Source organism: Netta rufina (assembly GCF_964035555.1).
Source record: "Netta rufina genome assembly, chromosome: 2".
Lineage (NCBI taxonomy): Eukaryota > Metazoa > Chordata > Aves > Anseriformes > Anatidae > Netta > Netta rufina.
This window is the reverse complement of record NC_140124.1, coordinates 86,419,754-86,443,391: the sequence shown is the minus strand read 5'-3', so window position 1 is coordinate 86,443,391 and position 23,638 is coordinate 86,419,754. Positions and strand designations below refer to the sequence as shown.

Genomic DNA, 23,638 nt, shown 5'->3' with positions numbered 1-23,638 from the left:
ATGATCTTTTTTATAATCCTTTGATGGCAAAGCACTGAGAGATGAGAAAGCAGCCGCATGTTACTGGTGACGCCTTGGCTCGGCAGCTTGGTGGGACTTACATATTCCAGGCTTGTTTCTGAAACTCATTGCTGTATCCATTGAATTATGATGATTTCAGGGCTCAAATGAACTAAATAAGGCGCTTCTCAAAAGCATAAACGAGGCCAAGAAGATTCACCTGGTGCCGTGCTACCTGCGAGAGAAGTTTGTGCTACGTTTTGCTGTTTGTTCCCGCACGGTGGAATCCACCCACATCAAGTTTGCGTGGCAGCACATCTCACAGCTGGCGACCGACCTCCTGCAAACGTGGGAGCACGACGACCACCAGCAGTAACGGTGGCGAAGCAGCTGTGGGGAGGAGGTAATTAGCCGGCTTTCTCTGTGTTGCCAAGCTTTATTTTAGGGGCAGGTGGGACAGTCGAATTATGAGGGAAAAAAATACAAAAACCTGTTGTTTCGTAGCCCAGCTGCAGGAGCAAAACCCTTGCCAGCACTCTGTGTTGTAACCTTGGTGATTCGTTCTCTGCACTGTAATCTTACGCACCGCGTTCTTGTCTTGCCTCTTTCAAGGCTGGATGTGGCCGTGGGGGCTCAAGCTGTCATTTCTTACCATTTCTTATCTGTTTGTTATCAAGAGCATTTATTGAACCAGGCAACTCAAAGGGAAGTGTTATTACTCCCTCTGTCGTCCTCAATAAACCCCTAGCACACCCACTCCATTCTCTGTAGATGAAACTGTGAGGGGTTATAACCAAATAATTTAACATTTTTGTGACTTCAGAAAAAATCCAGGTTGTGAGAAGCTTGGTAACCTGGTTAAAACACTGTTTGCATTCTATCTAAACAGGCAAGTGCAAAGGTAATGATTTGGTATTTTCGGTATGCAATATTTTTGTAACTCAAGTTGGGACTTCAAGACTTCTTTCATTACATAGCCAAATCAGGGGAAGCTGTGCATTAAATTGAATGCCCTTATGGCAGGTTCTCTACTCTCTCCTTTGAGGTTTGCTTTTAAGACAGCGATTTCGTCAAACCTCAGCAAATATTTTATGCTGCTTATTGGTTTTCACTTGAATCATTCAGAATGAGGCCTCTTAAAAGCTCCTTCTTCAGTGTTTTGCCAAAATCCATGTGCTACCTGATATTCTGTATTTTTAACCAAGTTATTATAAGCAGTAACTACGTAAAATAAATAATCTGTAAGATAATGTCATGTGAAATGGGATGGTGATTTCTTTTTATGGTTGCCACTCTGCTTATTTCATTGTGTAATAATGAAATAAACAGCAAAAATTATTTGACAAAATATGCTCAGAAACATGATTGCAGAAAAGTTACTCAAATTAGTTAAAAAACAAGATAAAAATACAATAAAAATAGAAATTTTAAGAACTAACCCCCCAAATATGCTGTGGTTCCCCCATCAGTATTTTTTTTCCCCTTGGAATAAACAATAATTAACCATTAGAAAAAGTCAGATAATGTATACTCAACAAACATAATTGATATATCCTCCAGTCAGTTGCAGGTAGGTACCATGAAGAGGGGAAACAAAAGTCAGAAACAACATCTGACTTTAAAATTTTGAAAGCATATTTTCCAGACAGTTACGTTGGTGTAAATAAGAACAAAATAAATAAGTACTCCAAGAAAAACCTGTAGAATTAATTTCTACATTTGCACTTATTTTAATCTTTCCCTTTAACTTGTCATGCTAACTTCTAAAGCATCTTGAGAAACTTGCAAACTTGCTGAGTTTTCTTTCTCCGTCCCTTGCAAGCGTACTTCCCGTGTATGGGAAGTTGCATGTAGACCATGAAGCAGGTACTGGGAACAGCTGGTTTGGCATGCAGTCTGCTCCCTGCCACATTTTTTCTCTGCACGTTTTCATCCTGTAAGGATGAGCAGGAACAGCCCAAAGCCTGCACCAGGGGAGGGTCAGACTGGGCACGAGGAAAAATGTCTTTACCATGAGGGTGGTCAAACACTGGCACAGGCTTCCTAGAGAGGTGGTTGATGCCCCATGCCTGTCAGTGTTCAAGAGGTGTTTGGACAATGCCCTCAATAGGATGATTTAACTTTTTGTTAGCCCTGAGGCATCCAGGCGCTTGGACTTGATTTTTGTAGGTTCCTTCCAGCTGAACCATTCTAAGACCCATTGAATGACATTTCCTCATGGCCAGCACAATGCAGAAATCTGAATTTCATAGCTCTATTTTTATCTGAAATCTGGGGATGATTTGAATGTGTAATCAATGAAGGCCTTGTTAGCATTCAGTCTCTCATACCCTCTTTTCCCCATGTGATGATTCCTTTGCAGAGTTCTAGTGCTAAGTCATCTGAAAAAAAAAAATAAATATCTGGGCTATGTAATCAACTCAAGAACAAAACTGTTAAAAGGAATATTTTTGAAAGGAGGACCTTGCTGCTATTTCTGTTCTGTAGCTTTGAAATACATTTGTAAGTGAAATGACTTTTGGTGGCAAACAATGTATGAATAGTTAATATGTGAGCCTGGATTTATTGTGCCTTGTGTTCAAAAGCTTATAGAGCCTGTGCCGATTAATACTGTTTGCTGTTAAAAATAATTACAAAGTCTCAGAAATGCACTTTAGTAGAATGTCCACATCTCAAAGAACGCAGTGCAGCTACTAGATGAGGGAAAAAAAGTAACTTTTCAGTAGTCATATGGATTTATTTTTTTTAACTAGTGGAATGCTAGTGCAATGCCTACTCTCTTAATAATGACAGATTATATTTTATTACTGATGGTGAAATACCGAAAAGATGTATTTATGAAAGGTATTGCTACTATGTTATACTCTGGACTGCACTGTAGTTCTGCAATTTCTAGTTTCCTCTCGGCGTTACATGTCATACTCTGTTCATGGCTGTTCGTCTCCGCTGTCAACCTGTAAGGACACCGTATGTGCTGAGGAGTACTCCTGTTGTGATGTCTTACAGCTGTAGTCCAAACCTTGGGATGTACACTTGAACTGCTCGGAGAGTGGAGCAAATGAGAAATAAAATTGGAGAAACTTGAAGACCATGGTGGAAGGGCAGGCAGCTTAAATGATTATTGATGGATAATATCTAAGAGTATGTAGAGTCCATATGACCTAACTGGAAAAATAATCTGATGTTTAGTGTTGTTTTGTTTTTTTTTATTACTATTACAATTTGTGAGCTGTACAGTTCCTTTAAAATCTCTATCCAAAGCATATTAAACTGACACAGAGATTTTATTAATGGCATTAATAAATGAAAAAAAAAAAAGACTGGTGTCTGTCTTTGCTGTTAACCAAACCTCCCGCATTTTATTCGCGCCAGATATGCTGTAAAGGGTCCGTCCCCTCCCAGATCACTTCAGCATGTTGACTTTCACCATCAGTTGTGACTTTTGCTCGTTCACTGAACGCACTGCTTTGCCAACAGGACATTTCCCCGTCGCTAACGTGCTTTGGAACAATTTGTTGCCTCAGCCAGGGCCGTGCCGGGCTCCCCATGCTGGGTCCCTCCTCACGGCTGGGTCCCTCCCACACAGCCGCGCCGCCCTCCCCAGCCCGCCCTTTCTTCGGAGCCTTCCCTCTCCCGCCCGGCTCTGCCTGACGACCGTCTGCGTCACCGGCGTCCCGCTATCCCATTGGCGGGCGGCGGCGGGGAGGCGGGGCGGAGCGCGCGCGGGGCGCGCAGGGGGCGGCTGGCGGCGGCCGGTGGGTGCGCGGCGCGCGGCGGGAGCCCCTCCCCTCCCCAATCCCCTGCGGCGCGCGCGTGGGGGGCCGTTGGTGGCCGTTAGTGACCGTTGGTGGCCGTTGGTGGCCGTTGCGCCCCCTCAGCCGTGAGGGGGCCCCGCGGGCCAGGCAGGGCGGGGGCTGGCTGGGGCCGGTGCTGGGGCAAAGCCCCCGGCGCTGGAGGTGTATGGGAGCTGCCTCCTGGTTAGCTGGCAGGGGATAAAGGTGGCGGAAAATCCCACATGTACGCGTTTCAGAAGAAAAAAAAAAAAAAAAGTTAAAATTTGGAGCTAGCTGCCGTACTGTGCGCTTACTAGTTCCAAACGGGGCCTGTCAGAGGTGTGGGAGTGATTGCATCGTTGTGAAATGGCTGCTGATTTGGGGGGGGGGGGGGGGGGCGTGATATGTTTTATATGTTTATACTCTGAATTATGTGAACTACGGAGGTACTTAACGTGAGCAAACACCAACTTTTATGTTTCATAAGGTGCTTTTAAAGTCACCACGGAAAAGCCACGTGCACGGTGAGAGCTTAGCATCTTGCCCAGCTCACCTGTTGCAGGTGGGCGCTGGTGGGAACTCGCACCCCACACGGTAGCTGCAAGAGAGACTTTTCATTGTACAGAAGCTGGCGGTAATTTTTTAAATTCCCATGTAAAGGCACGGAATTTGCAGGTAAAAGGTGTTTTGGCTTTCCTGCACTTGGGCCAAAACCCAACACAAAATAATTTATCTCCTTGTTTATTATGCGTGTAACCCCTCCTGCCATCACCAGGTCATGCTCTGTGTAGTGCTGCGCTCATGCAATCACTGGGCAAAGACTTTTTGAAAGTAAAAATGAGGCCGGCCCCTGTCCTTACCTTATTTAAGGTATCTCCGCAGTCTTGCACTTTGTGTGCTCTTACATGACTGCACTCAGATGCACTCTGCTGCTGATTTAAGAGAAGATTGCAGATTGACGCGTACTCTGTTTCTGGGATGCGTGAAGAAGGCATGGTCATGAACTCCAACAGCTTTTGTTTAATTTATTTTTTCCTTTTTTTCTTTTTATTTTTTTTTTCCTGGCTGGGAAATCCCAGTACCTACCGAGGTTAAACAGTAGAAATTAGAATTTGATGTGTTTCAGTCCTGTCATGTATTGAGCGAGTTTCTTATGGACAGATCAGGAGATCGGAATTACTGTGTGTTAGGCAGTTTCTGTAAAGCCTCTTGGGGCGATAGTAGATGTCGCTAATTTTGCCCGTGCCTGTGTCTCTTCTGAAATTGTTAATTCCTGACATTACCAGAAATATTTCTGCAGACCGCAGAGAAGAGACAGCTTTGGAAATGTGTCAAAAACATGAGCATGTCCTCTCAGAGCTAGCAAGATGTGCCTTCCTAAGCAAAGGTCATCTTTCGTGTTTCTTAAACTAAAACCTAGCTGAAGGAACTTAAATTCTGCTTTCTAAAACTGAAAAACAGTCATCACTACAAACACACAAGGCCTTAGTTTCTCGAAAATAAGGGAGGTTTTAGTACGGTCTAAATGGAATACGTAGTTTTGAACATGTGTTATGAATCTGTCAGTATCTAATTTGAAAGTTTACTAAATGCAAGCCTATTCATTCCGTTCTTACCTCCCCTCGTTTTGCATATAGTTTTATTTAGTAACTTCATTGTTTCATTTTTTATTAGCATCACTGTAGTAAATTTTATCTTTTTGACAATTACCTATAACCTGACCTCCTCTGCACTGTGCAGTATTCCGTCAAACAGGAGTGAAAGCATTGCTGATTTCATTTAACAAGGCCAATTTTTGTTTGGCCATCTGTTACCTTCCTTTGCAGTCTACTTACCTCCCCAGGAGACCTCTGAGTAGAAGCACTCTCTCTCTCTCTCGTGTCCCTTCTTCTTTTCTTTCTTTGAAGGAGAAAGAAGAAGAGTACCCCAGTCTTAGTGGCTTTTTTCCACAAAGCTGTTTGCCTTGTGAAAATGCTGAAGTGTCCAGACTAAGTGACTTACAAGTACTGCGCTATTTCCCTCAATTAAAATAATGCATGTGTTCATTTATATGTCATTAGAGAAGAGAGAAGCAGCCTGTAAGTAGTTGTGAGATGCATTTTGTACCAACGGGTATTGTGTGTGTGTTTCAGTGTCAGCGATGGAAGCACCCACTCACAGCACCGTGCACCTGAGCGACTGGCAGAAAAGTTACTTCGCTCTTACCTCTGGCACCTGCACGCCCGCACAGAAGGCTGATGAATATCGTGCCAAAATTCTGCGTATTCAGTATGCATGGGCAAACTCCGAGATCTCTCAGGTCTGTGCTGCCAACCTCTTTAAAAAGTACGCAGAGAAATACTCTGCGATTATTGACTCTGACAACATAGAGACTGGCTTGAATAACTACGCTGAAAACATTTTGACTTTGGCAAAGTGTCAGCAAAATGACAGTGACAAGTGGCAATCTGCCTTGACAACAGATAATGTATTTGAATTAAAGTGTGTGCAGGAGAGGATGCAGGCTGGCAAAAATTTCCAAAGCGCTCAGATGGCACCGACAGATGCCTTTGTACCAGCCGGTAACGGGGTCAGTGCCTCTGCCACTCCAGGTCTTCCTAGACTCGGTGTCTTCAGCAGTGCAGCCGAGAGTGAACGCTGTGCTGGCTCATCAAAATGTGCGAGTCAGGGCCCGGATCTCCTTGAGCATCCCTCGTCTTCAAAGTCTCTTCAAAGCAGTCTGCCTCCTGTGACCAAAACTTCGGATATACCTCCTGCCTCTTCTGCGTCCCTAAAGGAACAGGTTCAGACAGGTTTCCAGGTAACTCCACTGTTTGGAAATAAAGAAGTGACCAGCAGCAGTTCTCTGAAAATGTCAGGTGGCTGCCGTGACGGGCAGAATTTGTCTCTTTCCAGTCAGTCCGCTGTACATGCATGGTCTGGGAAAAGAAAAGCGTTTTATGGTTTGGCTGATAGAGGCAGCGCTGCACCTTCTAGCCTTGCTCCATGCCAGCCTGCCGTTAGTACAGAAGCCAGTAGTTTTTCAGGGAATAGGAACGGAAATGAGGAGAGCGCTGCTCCTGGTTTTAGAACAGCAAAAGAGCAGCTGTGGGTGGATCAGCAAAAGAAACCTCAGAGCCTCCACCAGCGTACACCAGCCTCATCGTACGGAGGCGTAAAAAAGTCTTTGGGTGCTGGTAGGTCTCGGGGTCCGTTTGGCAAGTTCGTTCCTCCAGTCCCAAAACAAGACGGGACTGAAAATGGAGTAGCACAGTGTAAACCTCATGCACAAGGGCCAACAGATCCGTCACTTCCTGTAGATGAACGCCTGAAGAACATCGAACCCAAAATGGTGGAGCTCATAATGCATGAGATCATGGACCATGGGCCCCCTGTCAACTGGGATGACATTGCTGGAGTCGAGTTTGCCAAGGCTACCATAAAAGAAATAGTGGTGTGGCCGATGCTGCGGCCAGACATCTTCACGGGGTTGCGTGGTCCTCCGAAAGGAATTCTTCTCTTTGGCCCCCCCGGGACGGGGAAGACGCTCATAGGCAAGTGCATCGCGTGCCAGTCTGGGGCTACGTTTTTTAGCATCAGCGCCTCTTCTCTGACTTCCAAGTGGGTGGGTGAAGGGGAAAAGATGGTCCGCGCACTGTTTGCTGTGGCACGGTGTCAGCAGCCAGCAGTGATTTTCATCGATGAAATTGATTCTCTGTTGTCTCAGCGCGGGGATGGGGAGCACGAGTCTTCGAGAAGAATAAAAACCGAATTTCTGGTCCAGTTAGATGGGGCAACGACCTCCTCCGAAGATCGTATCCTGGTAGTTGGAGCAACGAATCGACCCCAGGAAATCGATGAAGCTGCCCGAAGGAGGCTGGTAAAGAGGCTGTACATTCCTCTTCCAGACGCCTCAGCGAGGAAGCAGATTGTGACTCGCCTCATGTCAAAGGAGCACAGCTGCCTTAGCGAGGAGGAGATCGAGCTTATCGTTCAGAAATCACATGGGTTTTCGGGGGCAGACATGACACAGCTCTGCCGGGAAGCTTCTCTGGGCCCGATCCGCAGCCTTCAGTCCATGGATATCGCGACCATCCTGCCGGACCAAGTGCGGCCCATTGCCTTCGTTGACTTTGAGAGCGCCCTCAGGACCGTGCGGCCCAGCGTGTCCTCGAAGGATCTAGAGCTGTACGAAACCTGGAACCAGACCTTCGGCTGCGGTAGATAACTGCATCGTGACTGCCTTGCAGTGCGTTAGCACTGTCACGTGTTAACGCCATGACAATTCAGTGTCTGCACTGCTTCTTGTTTCTATCCGTCTCTAAAAAATCTTCTGAAGTTACACAGCCAGACGTCTAGGTGCTGGCCTGAGGTTTAGCTAACTGGGAAGATGGAGAAACTGAGAGGGAATTACAGATAGCTGCTGTGAAGGGTGGATGAATTTCACTGATGTCCAAGGGGGAGATGGGCAAACTTTCCGTGTAATTGAAGGGAGCACTGGGGCTCTCCTGGGGGAGGAACCTCGCAGGAAGAACCTCCTGAGGGTGTGAAAAGGGACGGTGTCTGGTAAATGGTGTTCTTGTCTGACTGAGCCCTGCATACGTCACTGCAGTCTAATCCCTGTTTTTTATTAAATCCTCTTTCTAATTGTATTCTGTTTGACCTTGTTTTCTGTTCTGTGCCTGTGTGTGTGTTACCAGGAGGTCTTAGCACCTGCAGCTGGAGAAGAGGCAGCGGGTCACCAGGGCTGTGGGATCTGAGGGAGGGCCAGCTGTGGGCTTGCTGTTGTATCTGGGAACCAGGTGCCGTAGGGATGCCTGTGTGCGTGCAAAATTCAGTAACAAAATTCTCTATAAACGTGAGGCTGGACCAGTGGGCGGGCGGGAGGACACCAGCAGCTGGAGGGAGCCAGGGCCTGGCCCGGCTGCAGGTTTTGGTGTGGCTGTGATGTGAGCTTACCCCCCTGGCAGTGTTTGGAGGTCCCCTGGACGTGAGGGTGCTGTGAAGCCAGAGAGAGGGGGCCTGGCTGTGCTGCGAGACTCAGTCCTGTCCAGCAGGAGGCGAGGGATGAGGTGGGGCTGTCTGTGTGCTGCCCCTACACATGCACTCGCTGTGTGCGTGGGCACTGCTAAAGGCACCGCTCCCTTGGTGCTCATGTTGGTGTGCGTGCCCGTAACCGCTCTTTGGGGTTTGGGGCTCAGCCTCACGCAGAGCTGCACCTGCAAGTGAAATCAGCAGCAACTGCACCACTGAACTAAGGTGGGGGAGGCCTTGTTCTGAGAGGGCACCTGATCTGGTTGTTGTCCGAGGAGGAGAAATCCCACGTCCCAGTCACTCGGCTTCCACTGCCCCGCAGCAATGGTAAAATTCCTAAGTAGGTTCTGCTCTGTGGCCTTACCTAAGGGTTTGAGGAAATGCACCGCTGCTTTGTTCACGTAACCCATCCTTGCCCGCTGGCTGGACAGAGCCGCCTCTGAATGAAAATGGACCACAAGCTCTCACCAGAATGCTTCTGGCAGCCTGGAAGGGCTGGCTGCACTGGAGTCCAGTTTGTCTCCAGTTCCTCTAAAGCACTTCTATTAGGGAACATGCAGAGCTTAAAAACTGGTCTTAGATTTTTCTGAAATTGGGTAAATTATAGATGCTGTTTAGCTAACGTTTTTTTTTTTAAAGCCATTTAAAAAGAGGCTGTGAGACTATAGTGAACCTGGACTTTGGGATGATTTAGGAGTTTTAGCATTTCTTAGATTCATCCTGATTTGAACACAAAAAGTCCGTTCACCTAGTTTGAGGTATGGTCTGTATTAGAGATCGTTTTGCAGAGGCTTAAAAATTCAGGTATGTGAATTTACCTTAACTTTTGAAATAGTGGAAATAGAATGATTAGATTAAGAATAAATGTGTCGTAGTCCAAACTGATCAACTTTTGTGCCAGCTGGGTAAAGATGTTGTGGTTGAATCTGTGTCAGTGATGTTAGATGCAGTTTTCAAAGGAGACTCAGCTCCTACAACTTCAGCATCACAGAGCTATAAATATACGTTAGCCACTGCTCTCTCCAAAGATCTTAAATCCTGATGAAAACATGTTCTTAAAATCTTTTCTCAGGCAAATGAATGAAAACCCCGGAGATTTTTAATTTTTCAGTAAAACTCCAGGGTAATAAAAGTATGTGTGTTTAAAGAATTGCCATATTTATGCAGGGAATTAATCTGGTGTGCTCTGTAAGAGTGTATTTCATGTATTCATCTTAATATTTGTATTTTTTATGGAAACAGGACTCTACTGAAAGGACCAGCAAGACCGCACATGATGGTAGAGTAAAATGCCTCCTAAGATAACGAGGAGGGGGAAAGAAATGCTGTGCTGCTGCATTTATTTTCTGTAAAATGGAACTTGTGAAGGAGACAAAAGGTGGAACCGTAGCTCCAGATAGGAGTATTCATCCTCCAGCTTCTTGCATTATTCATTACTTTGTACTCTTGAATTACATGAATATGCTTCGGTGTTAGAAAACTTGCAGAGAAAGGAAACATTAGGTAAATTTTATTCTTTCTGTTGTTGTTTTGGTAATGATGCAGCTAATATGGCCATCTCTTCGGCCATCTTGCAATGGTCAGGCTTTGCTGCAGGCCTCAAGTCAGCAGGACTTCCGACATTAGCCCAATATATATTTCATAACCCAAAAATGCGAGATTAGATCGCCAGTAACATAATTTCACAAAATATAGAAAATTGCTCAGAAGTAAGGCATGATTGTAATTTAAGGGAAATGGTGCAGATAAATCCACTTTAATGGATCTGTTTAGTGTATGCAGAAACCTATGTACTTCATTATTTATTCTTTTTGGCTGGCTGAACTTAGAAATGCAGGACTCTCCTCTAGTTTTGTGGTTCAGTAACGTTTGGTGCACAATCTCTTAGTTTCTCTTAAATAAAGGTAAATAATTTCAGTCCTGGAAAGGTGAGCTCTTATTAATAATCAAGGCCATTCACACTCCTTTCGTTTTCTCAGTGCATCTTGTATTTGAGTTAGCGAAATTGTCTCAGAGCATTCTGAAATCCCTAGATGAATTTTCATTTATAGAAAACTGTGCCAACACAGGTAGGTGAAAAGCTGATGAAGCAGCAATGATCATCATTTGCTAATGGCAAGCGGATGAGAAACAGGCTGGCCTCTAAGAGCATCAGTAAGATTGTCCTATTGAAATAAGGCAATATCTGTTTTTTCTAATGGAAATTACTACTCCAAACCAAAATGCCATTGGAGAAAAAAAAACCACAAACAAACAGAAAAACATTGAACAAGCAAGCAGAAAACCTCTTCCTATTAAAATGATAATTTTGGTGGCAATAGGGGATTGGTCTTGGTGAGCACTTTTGCTAAGACTCAGCAGATGCTGAGAACTGTAGATGTACAAACAATGCTTAAAGTTGTCTTCAAACTCATTAGCACACATTCCTTTGAAATGAAGATGAAAGCTGAGGTTTGGGACGATTTTAAAAGAAGGCCTATGAGTAGTTCTCAACTGAAGAGTTGTTCTGGTGGGTTGCCTTGCCTAACAGCCAAACATCCCCCCTGCTGCTTGCTCAGTCCCCAGTGGGGTGGGGAGAAAGCAGGATGAGAGAGATTTGTGCTGAGATGAAGACAGGGAGATTACTTACCAGTTATTGTTGTAAGCACAACTGACTCCACTGGGGAAGAATAATTTAATTTATTGCCAATTAAAATAGATGTGGATAGTGAAAAACAAAGACAAATATTGTAATGACAGCTCTTTTTCCCTGCTGTCCTCCCAGACTCAGCTTCACTCCCACCTTCACTCTTCTCCCAGGCAGTGCACAGGAGATGGGGCGTTGAGGTCAGTACAGCAGCTTCTCTGCAGCTCCTTCCTGCTTAGGTTTTCCCTCTGCTCTGCCGTGGGCTCTCCATGGGCCACAGATATTCAGGAATATCCATCTGCTCCTGCATGGGCTTACCATGGGCAGCAGTGTGGATATCTACTCCACCACAGAGCAGCTCCTCCTGCTTTGAGCATTGTGGTCACTCTGTTGTTTCTCACCCTTTTGGTTCCCTCCTCCCTTGCTCTATCTTATATGTGTTTCCCCAGAGACCCCATACACGTGGCTGATGTGCTCAGCTGTGTCCCATGGTGGATTCATTGTGAAGATGGCCAGAACCAGTTGTGTCCAGCAAAGCTTTGACACCTAACACCCGATGTAGATGTCTTCAGGAGAGTAATTCACATAACTATAGTGATTAGTGAAAATACTGACATTGAATTCCCAAGGGCTAGATTTCTTAACCTTACGTTTTAATATTTTACTACTTTTCTTTACCTTACCTGCAGCAAAGCAGTCATGTACAGTGCTGTAGCTATAAGCAGATGCTGTAATCAATCAGTAAGAGCTGCTTTTGTCCTGTTAGGTCAAAAAGCTCCTATGTGAAGCCAAAATTGCATTATCATGAATTTATGGGTCTGGAAAATATTCTAAGAGTTCATCAAATTCTCATTTCATGTAGGATAAATTAGTTTTTTTGTGATGCCTGGTACAGGTTTTGCCTAGTTTATTCCTCAAAATACTCATTAATTCTAAAACTTTTGGTATCTTCTTGTACTTAAGCCATCTTTCCATACTTATATCCTCAACGTATATAAGCCATACTTATATCCTCAACAGCGATTGTATGATGATATTTGAGACTTGCTCTGTACACTGTTTGCAAACACAACCTGATAAATACTTAATATTAACCATCCATAAAATGGTTTTGTTGCCTGGATTCTTCTTTAGCAAGATTAAAAAGGTAAGATTGTTCCCCAATGCCTCATCTTCATTAATATAACATATACATTCTGTATCTTATCATATCCTTATTGACAGGGGAAAGCTTTAATCATCACCTTTGTAGCCACAACACTTGAGATCTGTTGTGATTTGGCATTACAACGCTATCTAGATTGAACAGATGTCATTCTTTCACATCTTTTTAAAGATGTCCTGTTCGTTAGACTGCTTCTGTGGGTTCATAATTCTCCTGCACTGTGATACCGCAGCCGGGACTGTGCTCATCAGTGGTAAGGGATGAAACTGGAGTAGAGTAGGAGGGCTGGACATAAGTGCCAATTTGTAAGACAGATGAAGTATTCACTGGAGTATGATGCTTGTTGTTTGTTTTTTTTTTTTTTTTTTTTTTCTTTTTTTTCTCTTCAGTTAATAGGCCATCTTCAGCAAACTAGTTCAAAAGTTGCTGTATTTACTCACCTTTCCCGGCTTGCTGTCAGCAGCAAAGTTATGCAGTGGAGCCTCTCTCCTCCATCACTGAAGTCACTAATGAAAATATTGACAGTGAGGCAGGAAAGACCTCTCTGACATCATCTTTGATGTAGTTAGTCTTGCAGTTTGGCTATAGCTGCACTTTAAAAATGGTTTTACAATTAACTGTGCACTGGTACTGCAATATTTTAATAATTTATTTGTAAGAGTTTTAAGGTAAGATATATCCTGTATTCTGATATTGCCAAGGCACATTACCTGTCCTAGAAGGATATTAGATTGTTCTGCTGTGGTGGAGGAAGGTGCAACAGCAAGCAAAAAGCAATATTGTCTTCTTTCAGGAGCCAAGCGTTGAGGAAAGTGAGTGACAGATGCAGGGATGTTGAAAAGAAATTGAATCTGCTTTTTGTCTGGTAGAGAGACGTTGCAGCACTTCCTCACTGTAGGTTAGTGGGGAAAGGGGGAGCGATTGCCATTTCTCCATCTGGGCATGACTGGAGTCATTAGCAGGGCAGAGAGGAGGGCACCAGAAAAGGGGAACCGTCAGCTCTGCAGGCTTAAGCAGGGTAAGGCTGCTGCTATTTTGGATTTTGGTTGTAACATCAAAACCAAATAGTTCATCCTGACTCAGAGTAAGAGATGCGTGTGGTTTATATGGTCTCATATTCTCTAACAGCACCAGAAACCTATGCACAGACAAGAGTGGGCCTTTTATCTGAGGTGAACTAGTTTGTGGACTTCAAGGTTAGCGTGGCATCCTGCACTGTGTAGTACTTCTGTAAATATAATGCATGCCTTTGGCTATCATTGTATGCAGGCATAACCAAACATCCAAGCAAGAAACACAGCTAGGCTCTTCTGAGGCTTTTCAGGAAAGCCATTTGAGAAAAAAATCCAGGAGCTGAGGCTGTCCTAAAGTGTAGAACTCCTTTTTTAAAAGAAGTTGATCAAAAAAAATCCCGCCAGTGGCTTGTGAAAATTCCTACCATATTCTTATAGATTGAGTTCCATGCTGTGGGCTAAAATGTAATGAAAGATGAAATTTTCTAGGCTTCTGCTTTTCAACTTTGAATATGTTTTGTTATTTCTCTATTTACTGATACTAGTAAAAATTTCTTCTGATAACTTTTCAGAGGAAAGGATGTCTCTTTCATTCGGGGTGATCCTCCACTTAAGCCTGTTACCCAGAATCATTTTGATTAATAAATGTCACCAGTTAGAAATATTACTCAGTAGAGACTAAGGCCTACAAGTCTATTTTCTCCTATTCCAAGTAAGTGTTATTTGGTACCTCTTTCAGCTAGTAACTGCTTATCCTTGCAAATGCGATATAGCCATTGAAATTTCTTACAAGAACTTTCATGAAACAGCTTGTGCTCATGTATTTGATTCAATATTCTGAAGAAGAACTTTTGACCTTATTTATTTCATCTGTGTTTTTTCCCAAATAAAATAAATAAGAAGAGATGTGAGATTGCCACAGGGAGTTTGAATGCTCTCAATATATCGCATTTATTACATACCAGTTATTTACAAGATATAGTGATTAATGCCAGAAGAAATTATTGCCCACAAGAGCCCTCCCAGCCTTCATCTGGAGGGGTTTGCAGCACACAGTCAGATTGTAACAAGCAGTCACAGTCTTTAGCACCTTGGGTTTTGAACTGTGGAGGCTGACAGCTCCCATTTGTGGTTAGTTAGGTGGAGACATCCAGTGTGTGGCTAGCCCTAGTGAAGTTACTGCTCTCAGCCATCCCAGTAAACCCAACAGGGAAGGATGGCAATTGGAGGTACTGGTGTGTCTTGCCCATAGCAGGATGGATATAAATCGGTTGTAGTGAAGAATATAGCCATGTAAGTAGATTAAGTTCCCCCCAGAGAGGGTGTGAACTCTAGAATCTGGTTTCTGCAAGCTATTCTGATGCCAGGTACTCCAAAGATGCCATAACTTGGCATCTAACTAGAAAAAAAAAAAAAATGGAGAAAACTCAAATCAACAAGGAAAATTGTAATGTGTTTATTTGCGTATTTATAAGTTGAAGAGCAATGATGATATCTTTTCATTATCTGCTTAGCATCATACAAAAGCATGCGTTTAGCATTGATGGCATAAGATTAGGAAAAAGAAGAACTTACTTTCAAGAAGGCCACAGAAACTTTGGGCTGGTATATCTACACCTACAGTGAAGGAGGAGGTAGAAAATATGCCTGTAGTGATAAGGAAGGTAACAGGTAATTTGTTCTCACGTTCTGTGATTAGTCCATTATTTTCAGAACATCCTCTAGTGTTTTTTTCAACAATTATAAATTTAAAAGGCTCCACGTTGCTTAATCTGGTGCTTTACTATCAAATGACAGTCTTATAGTGGACTAAAAAAAAGTAAATATAATTTACACTGTGATACCGGAAGGTGCTCTAAAATGAGATGTTTTGCATGAAAACAATGGAAGCAAACTCAAGATCAAGTTTTCAGAAAGTTGTACTGTTACCTGCAAAAAGTACATGCTAATACTCTATCTGTAAATGTCACAGAGCTTGCAAATTCTGGGGCCTGCTCTATCATAACTTAATTCTATTGAAAGTATTTCTCACGTGCCTTTAAAAGTAGTGATAGTACAACTCCCTAAATAGGTAGGATAGCACAAATCAGCTCTTTAGTGACCCTGAGGTAGGGATAAGTTGTACCAGTGAAGGTAACATTTTATCTGTAGAATATTATCCCTCCACATTGTGGGGAGAAATATCTGTTAGGAGTCTTACATACCAATCTTCTCTGCTTTGCATGATCCACAAACGGGGGGATGTCTTTCCCACAGCACTGCCAGCAGGGAGAGTTCTGCTGTCAGAAACGTTAACCAGGTCAGCTCAAATGCTTTTGCTATTTATTCGAAGTAAAGCAGCTCAATGCCTAAAACTGGTTATGAGCTATCTGAAGTCCTTCCTCCTGGAGAGTGGTGAAAGTGCTAGCAGAGCCTTATGGGTGTCCCCAGGTGGGACAGCCACTCTCAAGGTACACCTGTGTTCTAAAAAAATTAAGGTAAAAAGCCTGGAGGGAGACAGGTTATATTAGATTTGTTTCACCTGGCCCAGAAACTATACAGATTGTCCCAAATAATTCCAAGCCCAGAAACTATACAGATTGTCCCAAATAATTCCAAGCACTAATGGTATTCACAGGTTTTACCACAAATTCTTGTCTGTTTTCCTCATTCCCTTACCCACCTGCTCTGGCTGGTTGTGTTAAATGTGTGGAGAGAGAGGAAGAATTTAACAGTGCTTAGCAGAGTGCCTTGTACGGGAGAGGATGAATATTTAATAGTAAGACACGCAACTAGGACAGGCTTGACAAGACTAAAAGGAGCCTTGCTCAGTGTATCCCATGTGAGGTTTAGAACTTCATGGAGAAAAATATATCCACAATAAATCCACTCCATTTCTAGTAACTTCAGTCTTTTCAAGGGAAAGTAATGCACCTGTAGTGTTGACTTGATCTTTTTATAGCCTGCCACCAGATGGAGATATTTTCCCAAACAAGTCCACCCAGTTTCTTAAGGAAAGCCCAAGGGTAGTCAAAGTGGTTTCCTTCCTTTGTCACTTAAAATCATCTAATATTAATGACTTGGTACTGGCATTTTATTAAGGAAAACTGTTGATTCATTTGGTGGACTTTGATTTTTACAGTGTTTTTATTTATTTCTTTTTAACTGGGAGCTGTGAAAACCAGCCTGACACCTTTAGAACTACCTGACAACAAAGGCAGGATTTTTAAAAATTAATTTCAGCTTGTGTTAATTAATTATAGCCTGAGGGGTTTGGCAAAGAGGCGAGAATCCTGATACATTTTTGCATTTGTGTTGAAACTCATGCTTGATCTTAGGACTTTAATAGTAGAACAAATGAACAGAAATGAGCAGCCTCCCAGGCTGGAGATCCTGAAGTGAATGCATTGAAGTTTAGATACATAACAGGTACATAGCAGGAGCTGAATCCAATTAATTCAACAGTCTCAATTCATTTGAGTTTTGGTTGATAGCAAGTGGCATTTGTTGCTCTCTTCATGTCTCGCAAGTGAAAATCATTAGTGCTATCGTAATAGGCTGACGCTTCTGGCAACACCACTGCACCAGCAGCGCAGGGACCTTCTCTTGACCCACTTGACAGAAATCCCAGAAGGGCCAGCCCCTTCGTGTTGGGTAATTAATTAGCTTGCTGGATGATCCCTCCAATTAATGTATGATTGAGTTGTCTTGGCAGGGTAAGACGTGTCTGTTTGTGGTCGGCATTGTAGACCGTTTTCCTGACTAAAGAAACCACTTGTATGATTTGTGAGTGTTGGAATTGGGCAGGGTTCTCAGGAGCTGCTGAAAGTATCAGCCCCTTGAGCATATTTTAAGCTATCCACGCTGATGCAATCCAAGATCATTAATCAAAAAAATATATAAAGCATATATTTAAAAATAGGTGGCTAATATTGCTCTGTCTTCCAGAGTCCTGCAGTTTCTCACTTCCCTGCTTTGTGGGTCAGATGCTTTGCAGCCAATTTACATCAATTCCTGGCACTGTTTTTAAAGGAAGCAAGGGGGAACAGTGAGAAGTCTCACTTTCTGCCAACAACAGGAAGTGCATGCTCTTTGAGTCAGACAGCTTGTTTCAGCGATGCCTTTTGTTGAACCAACAAGTTACTGGACGGCGCATTCAATCTGAGGTGTAGTGCTGCTTGACAAATCCCTGGAAAGGCAACAGCAGAGGTGTGGGTGGTCAGGCGGAAGGCAGCACGCCATTGCAATGCTCCTTTTTTGAAGGCAGCATTCACTTTAAAGACCAGTCATCCGAGGGAAGAGAGGAAATGGTAACAACACCTCTCTCATGATATGTCCTGTGGGTCTGAATGTGCAGTGACTGAACTCTTGCTAGGGGTGACCACTGGAGGTTAGCACCTGGAGGTAAGCAGACTTCCATAAGTAAACTTTTTTTCATGATATATAGTTAAAAATGAAATTAATATGGGGCCAGCTCTACAAAAGAAAAGGAAAAGGATCCCTTCTCTGTAATGTGCATCTTCACAGGACTCATTTCCAGGCCTACCTTTTGTATGCTGATTATACATTGCACTTGTTCCATGTTTTTTTGTTTGTTTTTCCCATAGAATCATGGAATGGTTTGAGTTGGAAGGGATCTTAAAATCACCCAGTTCCAATTCCAACCCCCTGCCGTGGGCAGGGACACCTTCACCCAGACCAGGTTGCCCAAAGCCCCATCCCACCTGGCCTTGAACACCTCCAGGGGAGGGGACAATCACAGCTTCTCTGGGCAAAACAAAGGTTTTTCCTTATCACTGAAAAAACACTTTCTAAAAAGCTAACTGCAAAAGCCACTCTCTTGCAATTACCATTTACCTTCATTCCTTACAGTGTTTTCCAGATGCACAGGCAGGCTTAGTCTGAAGAAAACAAGAATGAGCAAAGTACATATCTGAAGACATTAGTTTTAGTATTTTACTGTCCCTAATTTATCTTTATATTGTGTAAATCTACCATCCTCTCTCCACTGCCACCAACCCTCTGTGTATGTGTTTCTCCTAGGTATATGTTTTGTAGCCACATGCTAGTGAACTTGCCAAGGAGTGCTGTGGAAGCACGTGCCCCATACATGAGGAAATGGGGTGTCCTGAGGCACGCGGTTGAGACTGGCAGCAGATGGATGGTGTGGTACCGAGCAGCAGAGACTTGGCCCTCCATTCCTGTGTGCCTTCTGGAGAGGCTCTTCTCAGAGCTGCTAAATGACATGATCCTGCCAGCAGCTTTAGCTTTCTAAAAATCAGTACAACCTACATATTGACTTCAGAGAAAAAGTAGGTTAAGGATATAATGTTCCAAATTGTCTAAGTGGCCAGAGACTTAGTAGCAAATACATATGGCCAGTAGCATATAGAAAGGATGACTTTTTGACTCAAATATTTCTCTAATTACAAAGGAAATTAGGCAAGCAGTTTATTTAGGAGAAGCAGAAGCAAAAGGAAAGCTCTCAGCTTTCCCCATGTGTAGTACTGTTTCTCCAGAGAAGCTGTGGTGATCCTGCAAAATTTGACAAGGAGGGTGTAACAAGTCCTTCCCTATTTTCTGGAAATCCCACCCTCTTTCCACATCTTATCTGAAGTTTCTATTTTGCACGTTGGTATTTGTGCAAAGTTTCCAGCAAGACTTCTGTTTTCTGCTGTAAAACTAGCCTGCTAAACTAAATCCATCATTTGCTTCCTTTTGTTTGGAGCATGATATTTTTCTTCACTTGACTATTCCCCTGTTGGTTGTTTGTTGCTTTATTTGGCCTGAGATCATTGGGAGGCTAAATAGAGTGGTTTGGCTTTGTTTTTCCCCTTATTTATTTATTTATTTATTTATTTATTTCCTTAGCTTAGAAAAGCATCCCAACTGTTAAACTGGTTAATTGCTACAAATCTCTTTTTTGAGCAGCTCATTATAACTCTTTAGTAAAGTTCATTACGTGTCTATAGGAATGCTGAGAAGAGGTCTGAAGTTCCATATGTCAGGCAGAGAACCTCTTTTCCACTGTTGTTTTCCTCTTCATCTATGTATGAATCATTTAAAGACATTTGCAAAGCTGATGTTGTCTGACTTCAGCAGTTGATCACGGAAAGGATTATATATCTTTGTATATCTGGGCAAAATATTCTGTAAATGTAGGTAGTGTAAGAACTGTCAGTAACAGAGAAGTGGAAAGAAAACTGACCACTGTTGGTTAAAAATTAACTATTTTGAATTAGATGCACATACAGTACAGATATACACACACATTTTGACATAATTAACGCCTGATTTGGATTCTTAAATTTAGGTCCTTTTTACAGCTCTTAAGAGTTTAGTGCAAGGGCTTGCAAATACAGATTCCTGAATTTTCTACCCACAGAAAGGAAGCCTACTTTGTGGCTGGAGAATAAGCAAGTGATAGAAGACCTGGCTGCCGATCCTGATTTTGTCACTAACTCATTGCATGATCTTGCGTAAGGAATCTAGGCTTTCTTTGCCACAATTTCCCTTTCAGAAAAGGGGGAAGGATTTAATAGTTTTAGAGTAAAGCTTCCTTTTACCAACTTTTCATAAATTTTATTTTGGATTCTGGAAACTAGAGCATAAGCTTAAAGATAATAGGATGAAATGGTATTCCTTTTTGCTTCTGAGTCATTAAAGAAAACTCCACTTATTTTAATTCCCCCTTCCAGTAAATTGGGCTAAATACCTCCTTTATTTGAAGCAAAAATTGATATTCTCTGCAACTGTGTGTCTCCAGAGACCAGGATATTAAGAAATATCAATAGCAAATATTTTAAGGTTAACGACAAACTGAAAAGGATTGTTAAAAAGGATTTACACTATCTGACTCTCTGCTTTGTCAGGTATTGCAGAAAAAAGGAAGTATGAATGTATTATGAGAACACCTGCATTGGCTGAGTGGATTTTATTTTTTTATTTTTTTATTTTATTTTTTTTTATTTTTACAAAGGGAGGTTGAGAAGTTGCTAATATCCAAACAAAATGTAATTTTACTTCACAAACTGATTTCACGTTTAAGAGTGATGAAGGCAAGAGGCCAACTGTTCCATAGTATAAAAGACGTGCAACTATTAAGTATGGTAGAATTTCCTGAAATGCACTGGTTTGGGCCTTTCTTAATTCTCTGGTAATAACCCTTATGGTAGAGAGTAATTTCTTTCTTCATCACTGCTGAACTAGATGTGTTAATTTTTCCACCTGATCTTCTACCACCCTTCATTTCCCTTCTGGTCTTCCTATCACTTCTGGTACATTTGTCCCTATCTTCAATGACCAAATTGTGATTCTCCGTCGAGAACTGTTATACAAAACTCAAACAGATGCCAACAGTCTCTTTTCTTCTGTCCTGGGCTTTGGGATTTTGTTGAAAATCCTCAATTTTACATTTCTCAGTCTATTGATAAGTGTATTTCATTTTCTTCCTAAAACCACATTAGCTTTTCTTGTCTGCTGATCTGTACTCTATGCTGATCAGGATCCAGTCTTTATTTAAAGGTCAGTGCAGCGTAGTTGTGGCTTAGGGAGAAGCAGAAAGCTCAGATGCATGAACTGCAGGGTGTTTTAGTAGGGTGTACTCTGCATCAGCTTGATTATTTTCCCTTATTCAAGTTTACTACTCTGGCTACTTCAACAGAATTCTCTGACAGGTACTAGCATAATATTAGGCGGTTTAAAACTGTTTTGTATCTCAGAGAGCTCACAAAAGGCATGGTGAGACAGATGTTTCCAAAGCAGAAGTAATCATTCTAATTTGTACTAATATTTGATGAGTCCAAAAAAAAACCCCCACATACATGTGGAAGCGTGTCAAGTGCTTTTGCTACAGACTATGCAAATAAAATACCATACAGATTATTAGGCTCTGTGTCAGCCTCGTGACTGGATGCAGTGCAAAAATAGAGCTTGTTGGTGGTTCAGAGTAGGACTTCTGAGATGGAAAGGTGAATCTTTAATGTGCTGAGCTAAAAAAAATGTGAAATTCGTGTAACAGTGCATCTGTTATCACCTGCAAGCATGTTTTTCAGCAAGTATTTACTTTGTCTTTTTCTCCAGCACAAAGGAGAAGGCTCCTGTAGTCTTTCCCTTGGCTAAGCACAGGAATCTCTGTAAGATGATGAAGGTACTTTTTCATTCTGCTGCTATCAGTGAAACAAATCTGTAATGTTTGAATCCATATTTGAACATCCTTGAATTTTAAGAGCTCTTTGGATCTCTAATTTTGATGGTGTACAAAGACTGCAGTATTTAGTCTTTATCTATGCAACAGGAACACTAAAGTAAAAGCTGTGGTCAAATAGACATTACTGCAGCCTTTCAAAGAGAGGAAGAGGGGAAAAACATAAAAAAGAAAACCCTCCTTCACTTATAGTATATCATAGATACATGTTAAGCTGCCGCCCAAATATTTATGTTGTGTTCTGAGTTGTTTTGGCTGCCAGGAGGCAAGGAGAGGAGAGGAGCTCACACATCTGGGGCTCTGGGCTCCATTCTTCACAGTAAGGAGCTTGCAAAGCAGGGGCTGCACCTTGGGCTTGCACCATGCTCGCCTCTGGTCACGATGAAGTTCAGTGTGTGCAAAGAGGGGATGCCAGCTTGGGAGGTTTTACTCTTTGTTCGTGGGGTGGCGTGAAGTTTACAGGCTTTAAAGTGAAAACGGGAGCCCGCTGAAATTAGTCACTAAAATTTTCACTGACTTAAGAGAGATGAGTGTTTTGGCCCTGAAAGCTTCAGTACAGACTTGATGAGTCCCCCCTGCCCGCATCATAGTTTCCCTAGAAAATAGCTAAAAGCAACCTCGGGCAGACACTAGGTTCAAAATTAAAATTTAATCTGGTTGAACACTGAGTGGGAAACAAGAAGTGAAAACTGTCAACTGTGCCCAGATCCATTCAGATCACTTCTAGGGACAGTTTTGATACCAAATTATCCTTGTTATGCAAATTTCCTCACCAACCGGCTGGTTCCCAGTTATGCATGGGGAGAAGCGGTGGCCACATCTGCTTCCCGTTTTGCCGTTTCAGAGACGAGCCATCTGTTTGGCCTCATCCCGAACAGCCTGCTCGGTGCTGATTAACTTCCTCACCCTGCCAGCCCTGGGCTCACTGTCTGCTGCAAGGTGTAGATTTTTTTTATTTTTTTTTTCACTAACTGCTTATAAACCAGAACCTTCACTTCTCTCCCAAGGGACAGGAAGGCGTTGGTTTGTGTGATTTGCAGCCACCACCCGCGGCAGAAACAGCGGCAGCTGCCCTCTATCACTCACATGCTTCATACGTGTGGTCGGGACAGATAAAATGGGAATTGTTCTGTGACCTGGGACCTTCTTTAAAGCAGTGAGGCCTTACTTTAAATAAATTAACAACCTGTAATGCTAACGGCTGAATTCAGCCAAACTCTCACTGCAATTAATAGGAATCTCTCTGTTTTGGTGTGAGTGCAATTCCAGCCACACTCGCTGCAGTCCATCTTTCTGTTGAGATGTGATGAACTCCTCCTCTCTGAGGCCTGGCTTTGTAATTCTTACTGCCATCCACCTCATTTTTGGGGAAACTGCTAATTTATTTTTTTTTTTATACCCATCTTCTGGCAGCAGTGGCAGGATTTTAGGAACGCACATGTGCACAGCCTTCAGTGATTTAGTTGAGAATTGTGCATTCAGCAGCCCTGAAATTTTGGGGAAAAATTGGAAAAAAAAAAAAAAAAAGATGGGCCAAAAATTAAAACTGAGAAACTGTGATCATGGACCTTGTTCAAAAATGAAGACTCCTGTTGGCTTTTACAGGCCAGGTCTCATGGATTTGGGTGTTTCTTGATGCATTAGGACCACAAGGCGATCTCACGCACACCATTTTCCTTCCAGGCAGCAGATTGTGTTTCGTGATTGCGGATGCAACCCTGTTGGCCTGAGCAGGGGAGGATGCCCTTGAGCTTTGACCCACAAGGCACAGGGGAACAGATTTTTCAGAAATCAAACACTTTGGTTTTCCAGTCACAACACTTACAGCTTTCAAATTGCTGCTGCTGAAAATTTGAAGCTTTC

General features: G+C 42.7%; 1 protein-coding gene across 1 annotated transcript in view; it reads left to right on the top strand.

The window, feature by feature from the left end:
- Nucleotides 1-8,176, top strand: part of LOC311206369 (fidgetin-like protein 1) — a gene marked incomplete at its 5' end in the record, with an annotated part of 54,798 nt that extends 46,622 nt beyond the window's left edge. Inside the window, 2 exons of the mRNA XM_084281649.1 lie at nucleotides 161-372; nucleotides 5,874-8,176. Of these exons, the coding sequence (XP_084137775.1) occupies nucleotides 161-372; nucleotides 5,874-7,980 (2,319 nt within the window). The 3' untranslated portion in view covers nucleotides 7,981-8,176. The remainder of the gene's footprint in view (nucleotides 1-160; nucleotides 373-5,873) is intronic.
- Between the last annotated feature and the right edge of the window lie 15,462 nt (nucleotides 8,177-23,638).